Genomic DNA, 22,156 nt, shown 5'->3' on the forward strand with positions numbered 1-22,156 from the left:
ATTTAGCTTTGGAATGAGGATTTTAAGACTCAACACTCTGATAACAGAATTCAAATAAAACTTGAGGAAAGGATGAGACTAATGCCATAGGCGGGAAACAGATGACAGAGTTATTGAGGAATACAGGTAATGATTTGCAAGTGGGGATTTAAGAGATGTAGTACAGAAATATTGCTTTAGAATTCTTGCTACTCTGAGATTTGAGCCTCACTGCTCCTGGATTTCGTTATAATGGATTCACTTATAAATTCAACTGATTTCTTTTATGTAAAAAGCAGATTCAGATAGTTGAGAAATGGATCCTGAAATAAAATGCCTTACTTTTTTCCCTCCAAACAGAATAACATAAAAAATATGCCACCATGTTTTATATGTATCTGTGTGCGTTAAATAAAAACATGTTGGCCTTTTAAGAGGAAAAAAAGAATGCTTGAGAAGATTACATTCACTCCTCTATTTGGGAACATTACACATACTAAAATAAACTACCCACTCAGTACCATTTGTCAATTTAAGTATCATTGAAGAATCTAGAGAGAGAAAAAGAAACCTCTGCCAGGAGAAACAGTGCTCTCGGGAAATGCTCTTTGATTGTCCTGTTCAGGAGCAATGAAGATGCCAGCTGTACAGAAGACAACATATTTGCATGCGAAAAGAACAAATTTGGTTTAAATCACCATCAACAGTACCAGAAGACCCTCATTCTCCAGCGTGTCCACTGCTCCCTCAGCTTCTCTCATGTCAAGCCTCAAGAAATAGTCTATTTTCATGAATATTGCCTATGTGACTGACACTCCAACCTCAAAACATTGAACTGAAAACAAGTCTGTGCCCGTGTCCCTTCTGGTTTTGATATCCCACGCTGTACGCTGTAAACCCCAAACTGGCCTGGCATCGTCGCCTGACAATGCACACAGTCTTGGCTCTTTGTGCGCATGTTCCAAATCCACGCTGCGCTCAGAAACAACGAGCGCTCGCAGCTTTCTGCTGTTCTTTTCAGCAGGAACATATGTGCTGCTCAAGGAAGGAAGAATGAAAATGTTATTCCGAGAATGGAAGCAGATCCCTCTGAATGCTAAAAGAAATATCATGAGTCAGTTCATGGAAATCTGTAGTGTCAGAACTAGGATCGCAGGAAGAAGAGGAAGAAACGCAGGGAAAAACCTTAAGGTTACCCGCCCAGAGCCCATGATGACGATGTTTTTCCAGAACTTCCAGTTTGACATGGGAAGCAACAGAATTCCCGTTCAGGACAGGCGGAAAGTGCATCGGTGGATCCAGCAGTGCATGGGGCTTAGTGGCAAGGGGCTGCTTCCCTGACTGGCTTCTGGATTTAAAGATGAGGCCAGCTTGGCTGGTGGAGACAGTTAGTTACAGGTGGAGCAGCAGGAAAGTCAGGGCCTGAGTCACCGGAAGTTGGATGGCTAAGAGAAGTGCACGCAAAATTGTTGAACTCCAACAGGGGACTCAAAATGATGTCTAGGAGTATAAGGGAGTTTGAGGAGAATAAAGGAAATAGGGACCTAGACCGCTCCTTTCATGAGATGAGATTCTTCTGAGGAAATCGAGGTCTATCTGTCTGGGCAAGAAGTAGCAAGCAATCTAGAAAGCAGTGATTTAACCTGGGTGATTACACGCACAACACATTGACTCATGGTCTGGGTTTCACCAAATCCTGACTGAGGCAATTTTTAGACGTTTTCCCAAATCACAATGTTTCAGAAGAATTGCATTATATGTACTGCACATAAGGGCTTAAATTTTAGAAGCTGGTACTTAAATTAAGGTACATTTCAGGAATATTTTTTTCCTATAAATTTATTGGGCTTAGCAATTATATTTGGAACTAATAATTTTGTTGTTGGTGTTTTGCTGTTTTTATTAAATTGCTATCTCTCTATGCAAATATTTTACAGGTCGATTTAAAGTATTAAACCAAAGCCATATGTGGATAGAGTAGGAAATAAGGGGGAAAGGGAAGAATGGGAGTAATAGATAGTTCTGGGGAGATAATTAGCCTCTCATTTTATTGTCTCCATCTAAAACATCTTTTGGGGGAGGACAAGTTTTGAAGAGCTTGAAAGAAACAACTCCCACTTTTCTGGAGTCTTTTGAGTCAATCATACATATGCTTTGCATGCAGACAAAAGAAAAATCGCAATGCTCGTATTCAATATAGGTCTTTAAGGGTGTCGGTTCCCCTGTCATAAGATGGTTGACTCACAGGAAATAAAACAAGACTGGTACAGATGAGCTGAAGCTAGAAATGACTAGGGACCCAGGAGACACGAACAAGAGGAGGAAGACCAATGAAGTCTGCAGGTGAGAAAACATGTGAGCTAGCTGGTGGGCAGAAAGCATCTAATTATTCAGAGCGAAATCCACGAGCTTAACGCTATGTTGAAACAACGGAGATCAGACAAGCTCAAAGTGGGAGAGATCGGTTCTACGAGAATCAGAGTTTGAAGGGAACAAAGGGCAAACATCTCAGCGTAGTTGGGATCTGGCGGGCAGTGCAACCCTCAAGTTCAGCAGAGCACCTCCTGGGTGAACGGAGAATGCCTCAGGGCCCTAGCCATACAGGAAGTTTCAGAACAAAGGAGAAGTAGTTTACACTCCCCAGATTAAATGTAAAAAGAACCACTTTCTCAGCCCTTTCAGGACCTGTGGTAGACTGGGTGAGATAAGCATATGAGACACATTCTATTTGAAGGTCTCTGTTGCATTTCTTACTTGCTCTGTGTAGTCGACAGCCAAAATTCAGGGTCATAAATTCCAGTCTTGACTAGGTGACCTTCAATTTGTTTTGGAGTCTCAGTATCTTTATTTGGAAATGGGAATGATGATTATAGTTATTCCCACTGAGTGCTTGTAAAGATCCAATTAAATGCATGAAAAAAATTATTAATTTTTTTAATGCATTAATAATGTACTTCTTACTTTCATATATATTAGCTCAAACATTCTGTGAAATAGGAATTATTACCTACTAGTTACTGATAAGGAATCAGAGTTTCACAGAGGGCAAGGGAATTAACTCAAGATATAATTAGAATAATACCATTAAGCTGTCTTTTACACACCTAGTGCTTTAAGTACACTACCTCATTTAATCCATGAAACAACCCAGTAAGGATGAATTGGTCAGAGTGGCACAGGTCCCAGAATCAGAATTCAAAAGCTCTCAGGATGACAGCGCAGCCATGCTCTCCAACACCGCCCTTGTACTGCTTTCCCTCAGAGTTATAAGTTGTAGACTGAAATGTGAGCTCAAATCTCTGGACTGTAGCCCATGTCTACTGTTTCAGTTATCTGCTAAGCTCCTTCCTATCTGTATATGGATGTTCTTAAGAGCCTCTCTATAAGAAGATTGCTTGTTTCCTGATGCTGTCGTAATACAGAAATCTTGAAGTTACTTCGTGAAGAATTTGGGGTGTAAAATTTTACACAGGTAAGCAGTCGTCAGCTCTACAGTCTAGTTCCAGAGCTCATTTGTTCAGCTCAGCCTATGACTGATTCTTCCTGTCAGTTCTGTCCAGAAGAACCCCAAGGGCATTAAGGTTCTATCTTTTCTAATATAATTTACTAACAACAAAATATTAATGGTTAAATAATTGTATTCATTGGGAATTTTTAAATGAACTGCTTTTTACAAACAATCGTGTATGTAATAACAACAAAATATTTTAAAGGTATCTCTAAATGTATACGTTTATTTTATGAAGAAATGTGAAAGGATAAAAACAATGGCATCCACGCATATATTCAGTTCATGGATATTTACCAACTGTCTATGTATGCTCAATGTGATTCTAGGTGACAGTTTCATAGCGGTGAATAAGAAAACAAGTTCCTCTTTTATGGACCTTATAGTCTAGTGGTCTAGTGGAACATGAAATGTGGAAAAATAGTTTAGTGAGAATTATAAACAGAGTGATTAATTTGAGAGTTTTGAAGGGAGCATGGATCAGGAAAATCTTCTTTGATGAGGTGACTTTGAGCTGTGACCTAAAACATACCGAGGAGCTAGCTTAAGGTGGGAATGGGGGCGGGGACAACAAATGTCAGGACTCAAATGTTTGGCCTGTTGGAGAAGAAAGAAGGCCAACAAAGTTGATGCAGAGTGAGCTTAAAGGTTAGCATCGGTAAGGTGAGAATGGCCCGCTCTAGATCCTTGTGGAATATGGTAAGATATTTTGATTTTATTCTAAGTGACATAGAAGCCATTGGGGGATTCTAACTAGGGAAGCGAAGAAATCACATTTATATTTCAAACAGATCCTTCTATCTCTTCTGTCAGAAAGGAACTATGCAGGGGCAAGAGCAGATACAAAAGACCCACGAGGACATCCCTAACTGGTATGGGTGAGAGCCGATAGCAATTTAAAGTTGAACGATAGCAGTAGTGATGGAGAAAGAGGGTCAAATTTACAATATTTTTTTCAACGTAGAAAAGATAGGATGATGGATTTGATGTGAGGTTCGAGAAAAAGATGACTCAAGAAAGAGTTATAGTTTGGGGATTTGCATAACTGAATGGATAGTGATGTGATTTACAGGGATGGAAATCTAGAGTGAATACAGCATTTTGAGGGAAAGAAATGGGAATCAAAAAACCAGAGTTTAACTATCTTAAGTTGAAAATACCTCCTAGACGAACGAGTGGAGATATCTATTAGTAGTTGAAAATGGAAAGAGGGAGCTCCAAGGAAAAGTTACAGATTTTGGAAACAAAGACCCCCAAAATGTTATTTAAAGTCAAAGACTGAAATTGCTTCGAGTGAGAGGGTATTTAAGTTTGATGAGTATTAGAATAGCAATGGCATTCAGATTTGAACGAGGCTTCACCTGGGAATACCAATTTCTTCAAAGTGACTTCTGCTACCTTACCACCGCAGGTAACAGCCACACACGGTCTCCGTCACTGTGCAATCTCTGTCATTGGTAGAGATAATGCAAGAGTAGGGGGCAGAGCACTTGAAAAGCTTTGGGCTTTCTCGTATCAGACACGTGACCACAGGCAAGTCACTTAACCTCTTGGAGAGTGAGTTTCTTCTGTCGTGAAATGGGGAGAGCACCACCTTTGCCAGCTGCAAGAGATCATAGCTCGAGTGAGAAGTATTTGGGAAACGACCATTCTGTACAATGGAAATGAGAAGGGGCTTTTTAAAAATCCTATGCTCCACTCCACTGGGTCTCTTCTCTTCCCCAACACATGGTTCCCAGGTGGCCTGGGATGCATTCGGATGCCAAGTACTCAACAAGAAGTTTGACTTGAGAAATTCCAGCCACGTACAGAGCAGCATCAGAACCTTGGTGGCTTTTGACTTTACACAAGCAAAATCACCTAATGAACAAAGCCCCTAGGTAGTTCTGATTCCTCAGTTACCCACACGTAGCAACAGATGCTACAAAGATAGATTGATACAGTGACCAGCCGCTCTCAGTAATTAGACAGTGGAGGGAAGAAAGTAATTAAGTAAATCATGCAGAAAGGGAAAGAAACTGGATGGAGCAGTGGGAAGAAGTTTGATATCTTATATACTTCTCATTTATTAACCGAAGTCAGATATTTCAGCCTCCTGAAGAGGCTAGAATTTAGACCAGTGTGAATAAAAACACACATTAAATCTTGAGTGCCCAGAAACCACTCCCCACGTGACAACCCTGTTAAGAAACTCTAATTTGGTTTGTTTTCTCTTCTGTTCAATTAAATCTCTAATTATTTTAGCAGTACAAAAACATTAACAGGTCTTAGACAACTTTTTATTGTCTTCTCTTTCCCATTCCTGTACTTTTAATAACCGACCACAAAGAACATGGCCTTTGGAGTTAAAATCTAGAGTTCTCTACTTCCTAGCCTTAGGCCCTTGAGCAAGTGACTGAATTCATTTGCGAAACATAAACGGTGAGAATTCTGTCATAGGAGCAAAGATAAAAAGTGAATACCTGGCCCTCAGAAGGAGTTCAGTGAGTGATAGCAATTATTATGCACAAAAATAGTGTCAAGAATCCCTGCTCAAGGAAGCACTCATTGAGTGTAATAAAGTGATTCACTCGAGATTATATTCAAAGTAATAAAGGTTACCCAATCATTAAGTATATGTCAGATACGAGTTTAAGTGCATTATATATGTTAGCTCATTTAATCCTACCAAGAACCTCATAACAGATAAGAAAACAGAGATTCAGAGACATTGTGAGATTTTTCTAAGGCTGCGTGCTTAGGTAGCAACAAAGACAGGACTCAAATGTTAGCAGTCAGCTTCGCACTCCCATCTTTAGCTGGCAAGCTATACTGTCTCCCTTCTGAGATTGTGCACTGAACTGCAAATCCATTTCTACTCACTATCTATCATTTTTGTTGTGCTACTGATCTCTTCAAAAGTATAGACAGCTGCCATATAGGTTTCACATCTGCAGAGTCAACCAATCATGGATCAAAAACAGTATTTTCCTTGATTTTTTGAGAAACTTCCAAACTGTGTTCCATAGTAGCTATACCAAAAAACTAAGAATTGATCTGCCATATGATCCAGCAATCCCTCTACTGGGTGTTTACCACAAAGACTTGAAAACCCGTATCCAAAAAAATATTTGCACACAGATATTCATAGCAGCATTATTCATGGTTGCCAGGACATGCAAGCAACCAAAGTGTCCTATGATAGACGATTGGATAAAGAAGCTGTGGCACATATATACAATGGAATATTACTCAGTCATAAAAAGAGATGAAATACTGCCATTTGCAACAACGTGGATGGACCTTGAGATAATCATGCTAAGCAACATAAGCCAGATAGAAAAACTTGACAATCACATGATATCACTTATATGTATGTGGGATACAACCGAAAAGCAACAAACGAACAAGACAAACCAAGAGAGACTCGTGGACATGGACTATAGACTAGTAGTTACCAAAGAGTGTGGGGAGAGGAGAAAGATGAGGTAGACAGGGTAAAAAGGGTCAAATACATGGTGACAGAAAGAAATCTAACCATGGGCAGTGAACATGCAATGCTATATATATATATATATATATATATATATATGCACCTGAAACTTGAAAATTGTAAATTGTACACCTGAAACTTGAAACTTACTGGATTTCATTAACCAATGTCACCATAAACAAACAAACAAACAAACAAACAAACAAAAGCAGTATTTTCCATCAAGAGGCTGGGAATCCGCAGAGGGCCAACTGTATATTTATCGTTCTCCACCATTTCCCATGAGGGACTTGAACATTCATGCATTTGGGTATCCAAGGGGTTCCTGGAACAAATACCCTGTGCTTACCAAGGGACAGCTGTTATCACCTGCTGGTTAACGATGCTGTCAAAACTGAGAAACTCAAAGAGAGACACATTGAGACATTTGGGTGTGCCCTAACGCTGCATAAGTAGGCAACTGTTAGGGGCACAGCGTGGCGACAGAGTCTGTTAGGTCTGTTCAGCATGGCTTGACCCTCCTCTGAGCTTCATCTAGTATAACCCCAGGGTCAGTAAGACTCAGTTCTTCCTGACATCTAAATACAATTTGCTAGAGAGTTGTGTTCATTTAGAATTTTAAAACAAATTTCTAATACGTGTGCGACAATTGTAAAATATTGCAAGAGGATTTCTAGAGACTTCATTTATTTTCAGAGTGGGATGATAAGTAATAAAGAGAGAAATGTAAATGCGCATTCAATATATCAACTTGGAAAATGAACTCTAGGGCTCCATTTCACGTATTTAGCAACTCCCTTTGCCTGAGCTCCTTGTGCACCTTCTAAACCAAGTGAAATCCTGCTCATCCTTCCAGACCTAGTCCAACGGCACTTCTTCTGAGATGTTTTTCTGATGCCACAGTAACATTTAATCACTGCTTGCTCAGCACTTCCAATTAAGGATTATGCCTTAATTTTGCCCTGATCACATTCTCCCTGGCTTTATAGTTGTTTGTCTCCACCATTCCCTGGAAATGCTTGGGAAGCAGGAATCAATAAGGAGGGGTAAACCATGATGGTTAAAAGCAGCAGCTTCAGAATCAGATACGACTCAGCTTGGATCCTGACTGATCAGCTTCCATAAGGTCTTTGGAAAGTCGGCCACGGGGAATCTTAGATTTTTCATCTCTCAAGTGAAGATGATACGGAAAGCATGCAGTGTACTCAGACCCCTGGTTTAAATATTGGGCTCACTTCTTTACCTATTCATGTCTAAGTTTACTTTCCTGTAAAACAAGGATGATAATAGAGCAATTATCTCATAATGAAAATTAAAGTAACTAATTTATGTAAATTATTTAGAACAATATATGGCAGCAAAAAAGTTCTCAATAAATGCTAGCTATTTTTAATGTTACTATCCTATAGAGTTGTGGTTCGTAAAAAGGTAAGCATATAGTCGATATGAAAAAAAATGGTAGCTATTACTGTGCTATTACTGTGCTCTCCCGGTAATTTGCACAACGCCTTATCTTTAGAAGACACCCCAAAAATTATTGTTTGGTCAACAGCACTGTTTCATAAAAGTAGCATCACACTGGGAGAATCAAGAACGCGGCAATCAGTTCATAAGGAGGCAACAAAATAGGCCTTGCCTAATTCTTAGCTGTTGCTTCTCTTGTTGCTTAAAGATTATCTAGCAGCTCGTATGAAGAAGTAATATTTTTAACAATAGATTAAATATAAAAATATACCTCTGCGCTTGGTATTCCCTTTAGCCTTCCCTGCATACCACGTAGAGGGTAAAAATACTAAAGAAGATATACTGAAATCTTCCATTCTCCCAATGGAGCTTCAAAAAAGTCCAGACTTTATAATCATTTATAGAACACAGAGCAGCAGAAGAGTAAAAGTCTGAACACGGGAGAATAGTTAAGTTTGGTCTCCTAAGATTTTTTCCTTTCGGAGAAACATATAAAACAAGGGCTGGTTTATAGCAACTCATAAAGTATAAATGGACCTGGCAGGCGGGTTAATGAAGGCCCTAGCAAGTTACAAAAGCTGTGTCTATTTTTGTATAGCTTATCAAATTGGGGACATTGTTATGCATATTTTCAAATCCTGAAGACAGAAAACTGATCACACAATTTATATAACTTTTTTTTTTTTTCAGACTGGGCTATTACAAATAAAAAGGCTCTATACGCAAAATCCAAAATCAGTACACGTAATCTCACATGTGATCCAAGAGAAGAACAGAGTGTTTAGAATAGGCACTTTCTTGGACAAAGCCTTAAAATCAAGAGGATAAGCTCTCCTTATTTAAAGCCACTATAACATTTGAAGTAACCTACCTAAGGACATCTTGTCATTGTATCATGATATATTGTGGAAAAACTGAATTTTAATCATTGAACTCTGGGATGGTATACCTCAAATGACTGCCTATTGTTTTGAATTTATGATATGTGTGGCATTCATATAAAAACAAATTCTTATAAGCAGCCTATTGACTCTAGAGATAGAATGCATGACAATAAACATTATAAGCAGGGGGATGAACTTAAGAAATAGTTCACAGAAATTTCTTTTATATCTTTGTCAATACCAGTTTTCTCTATTCATTTTCAACAATGGTTTCAAGAAGAAATGCACTCATATTTTAAGAAACGATCCCTCTTCTTAAATGCCAGCTTTGTTGAAATGAAAACAATTTTATTAAACCATAAGCAAAACAAGCATTCTCTGGGGTTTTTAATTATTACTCTCTTTGTGAAAATAAAAAGGGTTTCAATACACTCGAATGAAACAACGAATGAAATGTGGAAGCGGAGTTGCAATTTTAAGAGTGAATTATATAATTTAAATGCAGTCAACCATTAGAAATATAGTTGACAATAGACATGAGATACTCATTTTTCCAGTACATGCCTATCTTGTGCTAGCAAGATATTTTGAGCCAATTAGCTTGCTCAATTGACTCTCCTACCTCATTTACTTGAATAAAGATGTAGCAGGGGAACTTCGGCAAGATATAGTGATTTTATAGTGGCATACAGACAAGGCGGAAACAAATCCTTGATAAAAAAAAAAAAAAAAGAATTACTTATCCAAAGCAATATGACATCTAGCAAAATTAATGTGGATCTTTTCCCAGTGTTAAAGAAAAGCCATTGGAATTCTAAATTTATTTGAATACTTTGGTAAAAACCTGAGAATCAAATATCAAAAAAGATGGGTATTTGGCCCAGACCTGCTGTCTCTTAATTGGAAAATTAAGTGGAAAAAGCCTCCTATATTTCGTTAATTTTATTTTTTTCTAAAATTTTTATTTTTGTTTTAAGAGGCTTTGGTTTTTTCTAATTAAATAAATATGCATATTCTTCAAAAATGATAAAAATATTTAGGAGACTATCGTTCTCTCATTATTATGAAATGAAATTAACTACGTAATAAGTAAAGTGCTGAGAAATTTGTGGGATTAAAAAACTTTTCAAAAGTGATAAAAATATATAGTAAAACCTACAGTAAAACCTATAGTGTCCTTGAAAGAATAGTTTACTTTTTTTTTTCCAAGAAATTACACAGCTGAAGATCTGAAAGTGCTAAAAAGCATAACAAAGAGTCTGAAGAATGTTTCTTTCAGAATCAACAACTCAATCCCCTGAAGACTCTAAATAAATTTCTTTTGTTTAATCATCAGGCATTTCTTAACCTATGATAAAATTATCTATTGTTAAGAATTCTAGTTTATTTCTTAATAAATGTAAAAAAAAAAAAAGGTATTTGAAGTTATGTTTTAAATGGAAGGACTAATATGAATCAATTCCTGCAGCTGCTCATCTCTTAGATCTATGATTCAAAGCCAGAAATATAAGTGATGATGTCAGTGCCACTGAACCTGGCTGGGCTTTCCAAACAGATAGTATAGTTCGGTCTTTGAACAAGGCAGAGCACTTTACTTAAAACAGAAGATGGGTATTAGGCCCAGACCTGCTGTCTCTTGACAGCTGGTCACCATGTTTGCCTCACGTTCTCTGCTCAAATTGCTCTGCTGCCTTCAGGATCCCCCTGTTCTCCATGATACACATGTGTTTAAATATACTGATTCGCTCAAACAAATCTTCACTTTTCAGAAGTCCTGTCAAAAATGTAAAAAAAAAATGAATTTTTTCCTTAAAAATGAAAGATGGCCAGTTGCAGTTTCAAGAATTAAGTTGTACAGTCAGTGAGACAAGAGGAGCTAGGCGTCTGTTGCTTCCCAGCTCCTTTTCTGAAAACAAGTTCTTTCTAGATCTGAGAACTCTCTGGGGGGGGGGGGGGGGAAGGATACCTTTATTGGCATTACCACAGAATTTTCTTGAGTTTACACATTTGTCTGTTTCTCAATACTTGAGAAAATAAAAAATCTAGAATCCTTAACTTACAGCACTTTTAAGCTACATTTGTAACAAGAAAATATATTTTTAAAAATAAATTATACCAAAACCAGGAACAACGACAGCACTAAAAATATGTGGTGACAGTAAGAAATCAGCTGGGGGTGGTGAACACACACACACACATGCGCGCACCTTACTGTTGAGTTGTACGCTTGAAATTTACTGGATTTCGTTAACCAACATCACCATAATAAAAAAATAATAATAATTTAAAAAAAGCTAGCGAGGCTGTAAAGCAAGAGGAACTCTCTTTCATTGCTGGTGGGAATGCAGAAGGGTATAGCTGTTTTGGAAGACTGGCAATTTTTTACAAAACTAAATTTACTCTTAATAAATGATTTAGCAACTGTTCTTCTTGGCATTTACCCAAAGGTGTTGAAAACTTTTGTCTATACAAAAACTTTCACACAGATATCTACAGGAGCTTTGCTCAAAATTGGCAAACTTTGGAAGAAACTAAGATGTCCTTCAGTAGGCAAATGAATAAGTAGACTGTGGTACATTGGAAAATGGAATATTATCCAGTGCTAAAAAGAAATGAATTATCAAGCCGTGAAAACATGTAGAGGAAACTTTAATATACATAACTAAGTGAAAGAAGCCAACCTTAAAAGATTACATACTTTATGATTCTATCTGACATTCTGGAGAAAGCAAAACTGTGAAGACAGTAAAAATATCAGCAGTTGCTAGGGGTTAGGGGAGAGAGGATAAATGGGAGGGCACAGAGGACTTTGGGGACATGACAATACTCTGTATGGTACTTTAATGATCGATGCATGTCATTGTACATTGTCCAAACACATAGCATGTCCCATACCAAGAGAGAAGCCTAATGTCACCTACAGACTTGGGGTGAAAATGATGTGTCAATGCAGGTTCATCAGCTGTAACAAATTTATTACTGGTAAACAATGTTGAAAATGATGAAGGCTATGCATTTGTGGGGGTGGGGTGTTTATGGGAAATCTCTGTACCTTCTACTCAATTTTGCAGTGAACCTAAAACTGCTCTAAAAATAAAGTCTGTTAGAAAGAGAAAACAAATGATTAAAAAAATTATATGGGAAATTTCTATACCTTCTACTACATTTTGCAGTAGACCTAACTAACACTGATCTAAAATTAAAGTCTATGAGAAAACAAATATTTTTTAAAAATTACATATAATTAATTTCTCAAAAAATTATGCCTCGAAATGAAAACATACTTCCATCTTCAAGGTGGAAGAAAAAGAAGATAGTTTTGAGTGAGTGAGACTGAGAGGGGCGAAAACCTTGTAAGTGCCATAAAGGAAAACAAAAAAATGACTCCACGCAGCTTTCCAGAAACGTCGGTTAGCAACAGACTCCAGGCACTGTGTGAGAATGAGCACTTGTCAGCCGACCTGTGGTCAGTGGACCTGGCTGAGGGACACAGCTATCACCACTGAACACAACGCCCTTGCATAGTGAACTCACCTGCTCTTTGGAAAATAATGCTTCCCTTATAGAATGAAATGTTTTATAAAACAATATTCATAAAATTCTGTAAGATATGTAATGGTATAGGTACTATACATACAACTTACAAACTCTCCATACAAATTATTATTGTTATTATATTTATCAATATAAATAAGATAGGATTTCTTACCAAGGATGAATTCCAACTGTGGTTCATCTGGAGTCTTCTGAATACCTATAAATAATAGGTAAGAATTCACATGAAAGATATTTAACTCATTATCAAAAATACATCAATGAATATTACTATGTTTCGCCTTACCCTGAATGGATTAATAAATTATTTGGCAGAATGAATAAACACAATTAATCAAATTTTAAATAAGCAGTGAGTTCTGAGGATATCATATTTGTAGCAGAAACTAGATATGACTAAAGATTTGATTAATTTATTTAGCTACATGGTCATAGAGAATCTCAGAAATATCGTAAACCGTGTCAAATAGAAAACTTTTTCCAACCATGTCTTTCTTTTGGATGCATGTAGACAGAGGTGAAACTTCAAAAAGGTTGACCTCACCAAAGCACTCTCCTATGTGGATTTTTTTTTCCAAACCAACCATTCCAACCTGTTGTAAATAGTAAATTATTAATTAAAGAGATATCTCTAGTTAGGTTATGAAGGACATTATGCTGGTGGTTATACTGTCTACTTACTGATAGCTGAAATCAACATTCTATTAAATACTTCTATTTCTTTTATTGGAGTTTTTTTTTTTTTTAAATCTACTAACAAACATGGCTAGGTGATTTAAGATGAAGCGTAAAGGAAAGTGAATCTGAGAACAAAGGTAAGAGAATGGAAAGATTTAACGGTTAAAAGGTAGAAAGATCAGGCTGTGGTGAGTGGTGCTGTGTTAGGTACCTGTGGACCACACAAAGTGCAGGGGCTTCCTAAACAAGAGTAGATGGGGACTGGAACGCCACTTGTTACGGGTGGCCAAAGAAGCAAAACTAAATTTATAGAAAAGTAAACCATTTGACAATAAATGTAAAAATATTATACAAACCGTTTCCTTGCTTATTTTTACTGGTGCATTCATCAGATACGATTTAAATTTCCTAGCATCTGGTCACCAATATATTGTTAGAACCACCTCTTTGTATAAAAATCCTTCGTTTTTTTATTTAGAGTTCACAATTTTGCATGGTAACCATTTATTTTTTATTCCTGCTGACATTTAACGATGCTATGGCTAACAATTTTAGATTTTCCAAGAGAGGTTAGAATGATAATAATTAGGAAAGACTTCATGCATTTCAAATAGTGTGGATTTTCTAAAAGGTTATTAACAACTAACTCTGCTTGTAAGCTCTGATAACCAAATTTCTAAAAATGTGCATCCAACCGATACCAATTGCTGAAGATTATTTTTACACTGTACGTTAAATGAGAGGTTAAGCATAGGTTTGGCAGTGTTAATAACTGAGCAACAGGAATCGCCCAAAAAGAAAAGAAAAAGACACAGTTCACACAGACCCATAAAACCCAAATGCTAGAATTTTAAATGAGAGAAAACGTAAGATTCTTTCAATGATTTTAATTACAGAAGTAGTATAAAACCCAATCATCATATCCAAATGTAAATGTTCGCCAAATCTCCAGGCTTGTTCTATTTATGTAACTTAGTGCTCTCAGGTAAGGCAGCGACAGTCTAAGTGTGCAGTGCAACCATTTTACCCTAACGCTTTCAACTTAAAAGTCTTTAGTTTTAAAGAGACATTGTCTATGTATGTCTTAAAAAATGTTCACATGAGATTATACAAATGCTAGATAGAAGGTGTGTACTTAAAAAGTATTTGTTAGTGTCTTAATATGTATTCAGGAACTTCGGCTCTACTATTTGGTATTTAACAGATTCCTGACTATAATCTACCTCGCCCAAGATAAAAGATGAGGCATATCATAGACTCCACACACTGAAATAAATAGTACAAAGGAAAAAATTTAGTTAATCTCCTACCATGTGTTAGAACCTAAGTTTCTGTGAATACACATGCATGTGTGTGTTTTGTTGACACCATTTGCATCATTGGAGAAACTCAAGGAGGGGCACGCACGTACTTACTTGTCAACTGGAAGTCCCCCGTGTCATTTGCCTGGGGTGTGGGAAGAAAGTGCTGGCCTTCTTCTGATGTTCCTTCCTCTTTGATTTCCATGATCAAACTTCACAGTGGTTTAATCTTCCAAGTTTTTGTGCCCAGACGTCACTGCCAATTATTCTTGGTTTGATATAGAGGTATCTTCACACTAAAGACCTGCTATTCCACTCTGAAATTCTGCATTTAGAAAACATCAACAGCAAAAATCTCGGTTACTTTAAAGTTCTGTGTAAAGCTAAGAATTACAAGTGGGTAGAGACTGTCACCACCTTCACATGAACTTCCTGCCTGCTAGCCCACTTCTCCTTTCAAGTCCAACTCACCCAGTTAATGTACCATGAAACTCTGGGTTCAATGAGTATTCTCTCTGCAATTATTTTATGGTTATACGAGGGACTTTAAATCTTGAAAGGTATATCCTTTCTTTTCTAGTTCATCCTGCAAAATAGCAGGTAGCAGCAGGAGCAGATAGCATCTTCTAAGGACAGTAGCATATTTTGCCAAGTGAACATTACTGTTATTCCTTCCATTAGAATTGCTTTTTATGCTCATCTTTCCATCCGCCCTGGTTAGAATATTATTCACGAGCACACCAAGATAATCTGGGATGACGCTCTTCATCCAAGATGAGCCAACAGGTTGTGTAGGAGAGTTTCCAACCTCACTGTTATCCACGGAGTCTCTTGCTGCTCCCTGATGAAGGTTTAATTGTTTAATGATTGAAGTAGAGGGTGCAAAGAATGAATAACAATTCTTAAAAGCTGAAGCTCAAGGGGAAATGAAAGTAATAGCAAAATGATGAAAATTGGCACAAGGAAAGGAAGCCTCTCCAAGAATGTAATGCCCCGTTATACGGACAGCCTTAAACAGTTTCCAATTCATCTTGATATTTAGCATGATATACATGACCAAGAATGAATTAGGGGGGAAAAAATCAATGTAGTTTTAAATCAAGTTACCAGATGAATTAAAATGTATAAAAATCTTGAAATGTCTACCTAATGCTGTTTAATGAGATAGCAATGATGGAGTTTGGGTTTGGCATACTGATTTGGTCTCCAACTTAGTTCTTGGTTGTTCTTAATAAGGTGACTTCATTAAAATTTAGCTCTAGTTTTTAAAGATTATCTGGCAAAAATGAAATCCAGAAAGCATCTTGAATCTTGAAGTTGCAGATAAATACACATGGGCTTCTAAGGATATAACCAGGAGTATTTACTGGAATAAAGGGCCATTGGGCCATATATTAGACCAAATCTGTTCATTTAAAAATTACATTTTGAATTAAGGTAATACTTTTTAATTTCTAATTTCTTTTCCTACTATTTAAATTAAGAATCTTTTTTGATAAAGTCAGACACACATTCGTTGCATCACATTCTCTCAAGAACCTACGACAAATGCATTAGCATTAGCTGGGTTATATCTGTGGAAGATGGCCATGCATGTAAGAAGTGGATATAGGACTTGGTTAACTTTACTGTACTTCTTCATGAAAGACTAATCCCCAATCCTGATTGGTCACCTTAAAAATTGAAAAGAGACCTAACTAATGCAATAGGAAAGAATCCTAGCAAAACCACGACTCTGCACACACAGTAAATAATTAATAAAATAAATGCCAACTCTACATGTGGGTGTACATGTACTTGTGTAATGCACCTGAAGTAAGGTGCCTAAAAAGACTCATTAACATGGTCCCATTTAAAGCATACCGTAACCCATTCAAAACTAATCCGCTAACTGAAAAACAACTTTAATTTTACAGAAAATGGTGCCATGTATTCCAAACAAGGATTATATGACAACTTCTTATGATTCTATTCATTTTCATTCTTCCTTTGTTGTATTCGAGGACAAATTTCAGATTTGATGCATGTTACTAAAGCATACAGCCTCAGAAAGAATCAGTTGCATTATTAGTCAATCTCTAGAAAACCACTGCATTTCTAGCTGGTAAGTAAGACATTTACTTAGGGTTATGGTTGAGTACAATAGCTCCTTTTCTGTGCCTATATGGAAATTGTTTGGTTTTAAAATCATGCACAAGAATAGACTGAATTTTTTTACATACCACAATATATTTAAAACAGACAACTAGAAAGACTAAACTTACTTCTTAGAGCATAAGGAAACCACATTAAATATACTTTAAACAGGAGAGTGACATGGTCATATTTGATTTTGAAAAAGTTTACTGGCATCAAAAAAGAGAATGTAGTGGAAGGTTGTAACTTGATATGAATACAAACTGTTTGGAGGTTATTTTAATATTTTAAGAAAATAAAATAACAATGAGGGTCTAAGCCAAAATAAAAGCAGATGACTATGGAAGAGAATCTGGATTCCAAAGAAAATTGTTACACAGAATTACCTGCGATGGCATTAGATGTAATATTAGAGTTGAGACAATGAAAGGCAGAAATTCAGGTGAAATGCAGTAAATTATGAACCAATAAACAATCTGGAGAATAAAGGAGGAACTGTAGTCAAAGAAGACACATCTAGTTTTAATCATGTTGTTTCTGAGTGACATCTTCAAATTTCGGAAAGAAGAAAAACTGTCAATCCAGAATTCCATACAAGGTAAAAATAACTTGTGAAAATTAAGAGAAATAAAAACCTTCATCCAGACAAATAAAAACTAACAAACTCATTATCAGCAGACCTACAACTACAAGAAATATTAAAGGAAGTTCTTCAAGCATGACCCTACAGCGAGATACCTGGATCTACAAAAGAAATGAAGAGCACTATAAACAGTGCAAAAGAAAGGAAATGTTCATTTAATCTTTTCTTCTTTTTAGTGCTTATAAAATTGCTTAAGGCAGGCGCACCTTTTCTGTTAAAGGCAGATAGCAAATATTGTAGGCATTTTGGCCTAGACAGTCTTTGTCATGACCACTCAGTTCTGTTGTTGTGTGAAAGCACCACTGACAATACATAAACGAATAGACATGGCCATGTTACAATGATGTCTTTTTTGCAAAACTAACCGGCATTTGGAATTTGGTCTGCAGGTCAGAGTTTGCAACGACTGGTCTGGAGCAAAAACAGTAGTTATGTATGGTATGCTTATAGTCTATACACACACACACACACACACACACACACACACACACACACACATAAAATCATATGTAGCATCAATAGAAAAAGGATGAGAAGGAGGAATGAGAGTTATGAGAGTTATTGTTATATAGTTCTCACACCACAAGTATAGTATACAACTATATCACAAAAATATTTAAAGGTAGACTGTGATTAATAAAATATATATACGAATTCCTAGGGTAAGCACTATAATTTACAAAAAATAAGTATAAATAATAAGCCAACAGTGGAGATAAAATTGAATAACAAAAATGTGTTCAATAAATCTTAAAAAGCAGGGCAAAAACAAAGCACACAGAATAAATAGAAAACTAGCAAAATGGTTTTTTTTTAATTCAACCACATCATTAGTCGTATTAAATGCTAACAGTCTACACACACACACACACAACCACACATACACACCAATTAAAAGACTGAAATTATTAACTTAAATTAAAAAACGAGACCTGACTACATGAATCATAGTTATGTTTAAATATAATGACATTGATTAAAAGTAAAAGGATCAAAAATATGTATCATGCAAATGTTAATTAAAAGAAAACTGAAGTGGCTATGTTAATATCAGACAAAATAGATTTCACATCAAGGAATATCAGCGAGACATCATGTAATGATAAAATGGTTAATTCACCAAGATGGCAGAACGATCCTAAATATGAATGCGCCCACAACAGAGCTTCATAATACAGAAAGCAAAAACTTAAGGAACTGAAAAGAAGATACAAACACGTCCACAAGGATCTTCTTGGAGATACTGACATTTTCCCTCAGTAACGGGCAGGAGTGGACAGAAAGTCAGTGTGGATGCAGAAGACTAAACCACACCACCAACAACTTGACCTAATCGACTTTTGTAACACTATTCATCCAAAAACAGAATATTGATTTTTTTCAAAATAGACATAGAACATTCACTTAAATTATATCCTAGCTCGAAAACAAAATTTAACAAGTTTAAAAGAACTAAAATAGGCACAAATGTATTTTCTAACCACAATAAAATTTAACTAAAATAAAAAATATCTGGAAAATCTCTAAATATTTGGAAATTAAACATACAGTTCTAAATAATTTTATATTTATATATATATGTTCATACATACACACATATATACATATGCATATATACATACATATATGTGGATAGCTATACACATATACGCATAAGTATATTATATATCCATATATAGTCTTATGATTCAGAAGTTATTAATAGGATATATACACACATATGCAAATATTTGAATCAGAATAAAATCACTACTCTACATATCAAAATATCCTTGGAGGGAAATTTATACTATTAAATATTTATATAAAGGAATAAGGTCTCAAATCTATGATCAAATTTTCACCTTGTAACTAGAAAAAAAGCAAATTATACCTAAAACAAGCAGAAAAAGGAAATAACATGTGTAATAAACATAAGTGATAAAGATTTAGTTTCCAGAATATATTTAAAATGTTAGCAAAACAATCCAATGGGAAAAACTATCAAAATATGTAAACAGGTAATTCAAAAATATCAAACACAAACTGCCAAGAAACATATTAAGAAATTTTCAACTTCGCTTGTTATCATGGCAATGCAAATTAAAACCAAATGAAATGGAAGGATATAACCATCAATAAGGAAGAATTTTTAAGTCTCAAAACCTCAAATACTGCTGAGGATTTACAGCAACATAAACTTTTACGCACTGCTGGTATTCTAACCACAATGAAAAATAATGTAGAACTGTCTAGCAAAGTTGAAAAGCAATTCCATTTCTGAGCTATAGTTTAGAGAAATTCTTGCAATACATACCAAAGGACAGAGGCAAACCAGCTCCTAATATTAAAGTATTGAAAACAGGCTAATGTCAATCAACAAGAAAGTAGATAAATCTATTGTTGTCTGTTTGTTCTATATAGACCAGATCTTCATTGCACATATCAATATGGATTAACTTCACAAACCAAGTATAGAGAAAAGAGGAGACAGAGTGAGGAGGGGCAGGAGGACAGAGAGGGAGGGATATGACAGCAATTACAGAAATGTTTAAAATACGTAAACTTATAGCCTAATTTGTGTTATATAGGGATCCATACACAAGAGGTACGATCACAGAGAAATGCATGATAAACATTAAAATCAAAAGAGTTATGTCTGGGAGGAGGGTTTGGGGAGATGCGATCGGGGAGGGGAACACAGAAGCCTTCAACTGTATTGAGAAATTAATTTTTTAAACTGGATAATAGGTATGAAACGCCTATTACACTTTTCTTTATACATTTAGTATGTCCTAAATATTCATTATGAATTGAATTAATTAAAAAGAGGCAAAGGCGTGAGTTCAGGAAAAAATAGGGAAGACGTAGGGCAGGAGCTTTTAGACAAAGAACGGAGTTTTGAGCTGGCCTTTATGAGCACCGGATGAAGGAATAAGTAGGAGCAGTCGTGTGGGTCCAGCTGAGCCTGGAGACTATGAATTTGTGGGGCCTCAGTCCAACTAGTGTGCTTTCTCTAGCAGTACTCGGCAGCCTGGTGGAGGACAGTTGAGTTGATACAGTGCTGAGGTTGCGTCTGCTGACGCAGTGATGGGAGAGCGAAGCCAAGGATGTAACACTACCAATGTGGTGGACCAGCTTCCGGGCTGGATGGGGAAGTCATTAAAGGAGAAAGACACAACACGCTGGGAGGCGAGAGAAGCACTATGATGAGAAGTCCCGGTACAGTCATGGCATAGACGGGTGACTGAAATGGGGGTGGCGGTGACTGTCACTAGAGCCAGCAAGACAAAGAGACTGTGCATCGAAGACGTTAGATGGGTTATTCCCATAGAAACGGAAATCTCCCAGAGAGCAGCAGGCGGGACCTGGGGGACCAGCAAAAAACTAAGTGCTTGGTCGAAAAGTCTGAAGGAGATAGTTGTTTGGCCAAGGAGCATAATAAATAAGGGTAGAGGTATGGTAGAGGCAGACATCAACAATGTTAAAAAATAATAATAATAAGGTCATAACAGCTAACGGGGCTTCTTGCGTCACTAGGAAAATTGTGACCCTGTCTCCAGGATCCATTAGAGCGGACAGCAAAGAGGTAGAAAATGCCGGAAAACAAAGTTTCCATTAAGACAGAGAGACAAAGAAAATATTTTCTTAAGTAATAGGTGAGACTTTTTTTTTTTCACATATCCCCGTGGATGTTATTCAATATTTTACAAGTGAGAAGATTAGGGGAAGAGTGAGTCATGGCCAACAAAGCTCCTAGGAAGATAGAATGACACAATAGGCAAAGATAAGTGACAGGAGGAGCTTGCGGTTTAGGCGGTGACCCAGGATGACACAGATGTACTTTATCATATGATGAGCTGTTCTTGGGTTCTAGGTGGACCTCTGGTTAAAGATATTTCCTGGCCCCACAGGCTGAGGCCCAGGCAGGGAGTGTCAGAGGCCTGGGGACACTATGTACCTATAGTTTTTGTTTAGGTTTTCAAACAGTGCTTTGATATGATATGAAGTGTGGAATTGATTATTATTTTCTATCTATCTCTAAAAGAAACAGAATTGCGGGTCTCTGTTATGTCGATGGTGCAGCCTCAGCAGCAAAGCCATGAAACTTGCTCACTTCACATCAGTGTCCCGAAACTTCTGAAGCCAAGACATTCTGATAAACCAGATATAAGTCACGATTCCAAGTTACTCTAAAACCTTCTAAACATCTGAAATGTACAAGATGGAGTGTGGATAGGCGGGCCTTCCAAGGATCAACTGAACACTATCTAATGCCAAGAAAGGTAAAACTAGGAATATGACCCAGATGCGGATTTATCTCTCTGCCTTCTCTGTTCTTATTCCCTTGTGGGAAAGGTCAGGGTACTTTGAAGCTTACCATCATCGTAGGATAATGATAGTCAAAGTTTTTCAACTTGGTCCCTATTTACAGTAACAGGGGTTTATTCTTATTTTATACGATTTAAAGTAATAACAAAAAAAAGTTACAGGAAAAGATTCATTTTGAGAAAAATGGCATAAAAAGGCAAATTTGACATTTTACTTGAAAAAACA

The 22,156-nt window shown here is 36.6% G+C and overlaps 1 protein-coding gene across 6 annotated transcripts in view; it reads right to left on the minus strand.

Annotated features, from left to right (window-relative positions):
- INPP4B (inositol polyphosphate-4-phosphatase type II B) overlaps positions 1-22,156 on the minus strand; it is a 553,469-nt gene that overhangs the window by 275,995 nt on the left and 255,318 nt on the right. For all 6 annotated transcript variants that reach the window (XM_036233518.1, XM_036233519.1, XM_036233517.1 and 3 more), the window contains 2 exons: positions 14,956-15,166; positions 13,017-13,061 (listed from right to left, as the gene is read on the minus strand). In XM_036233518.1, coding sequence (XP_036089411.1) covers positions 13,017-13,061; positions 14,956-15,046 — 136 coding nt within the window. In that variant the 5' untranslated portion in view covers positions 15,047-15,166. The remainder of the gene's footprint in view (positions 1-13,016; positions 13,062-14,955; positions 15,167-22,156) is intronic.

Source organism: Rousettus aegyptiacus, unplaced genomic scaffold (genome assembly GCF_014176215.1).
Source record: "Rousettus aegyptiacus isolate mRouAeg1 unplaced genomic scaffold, mRouAeg1.p scaffold_m13_p_16, whole genome shotgun sequence".
In the NCBI taxonomy this organism is placed as follows: Eukaryota; Metazoa; Chordata; class Mammalia; order Chiroptera; family Pteropodidae; genus Rousettus; species Rousettus aegyptiacus.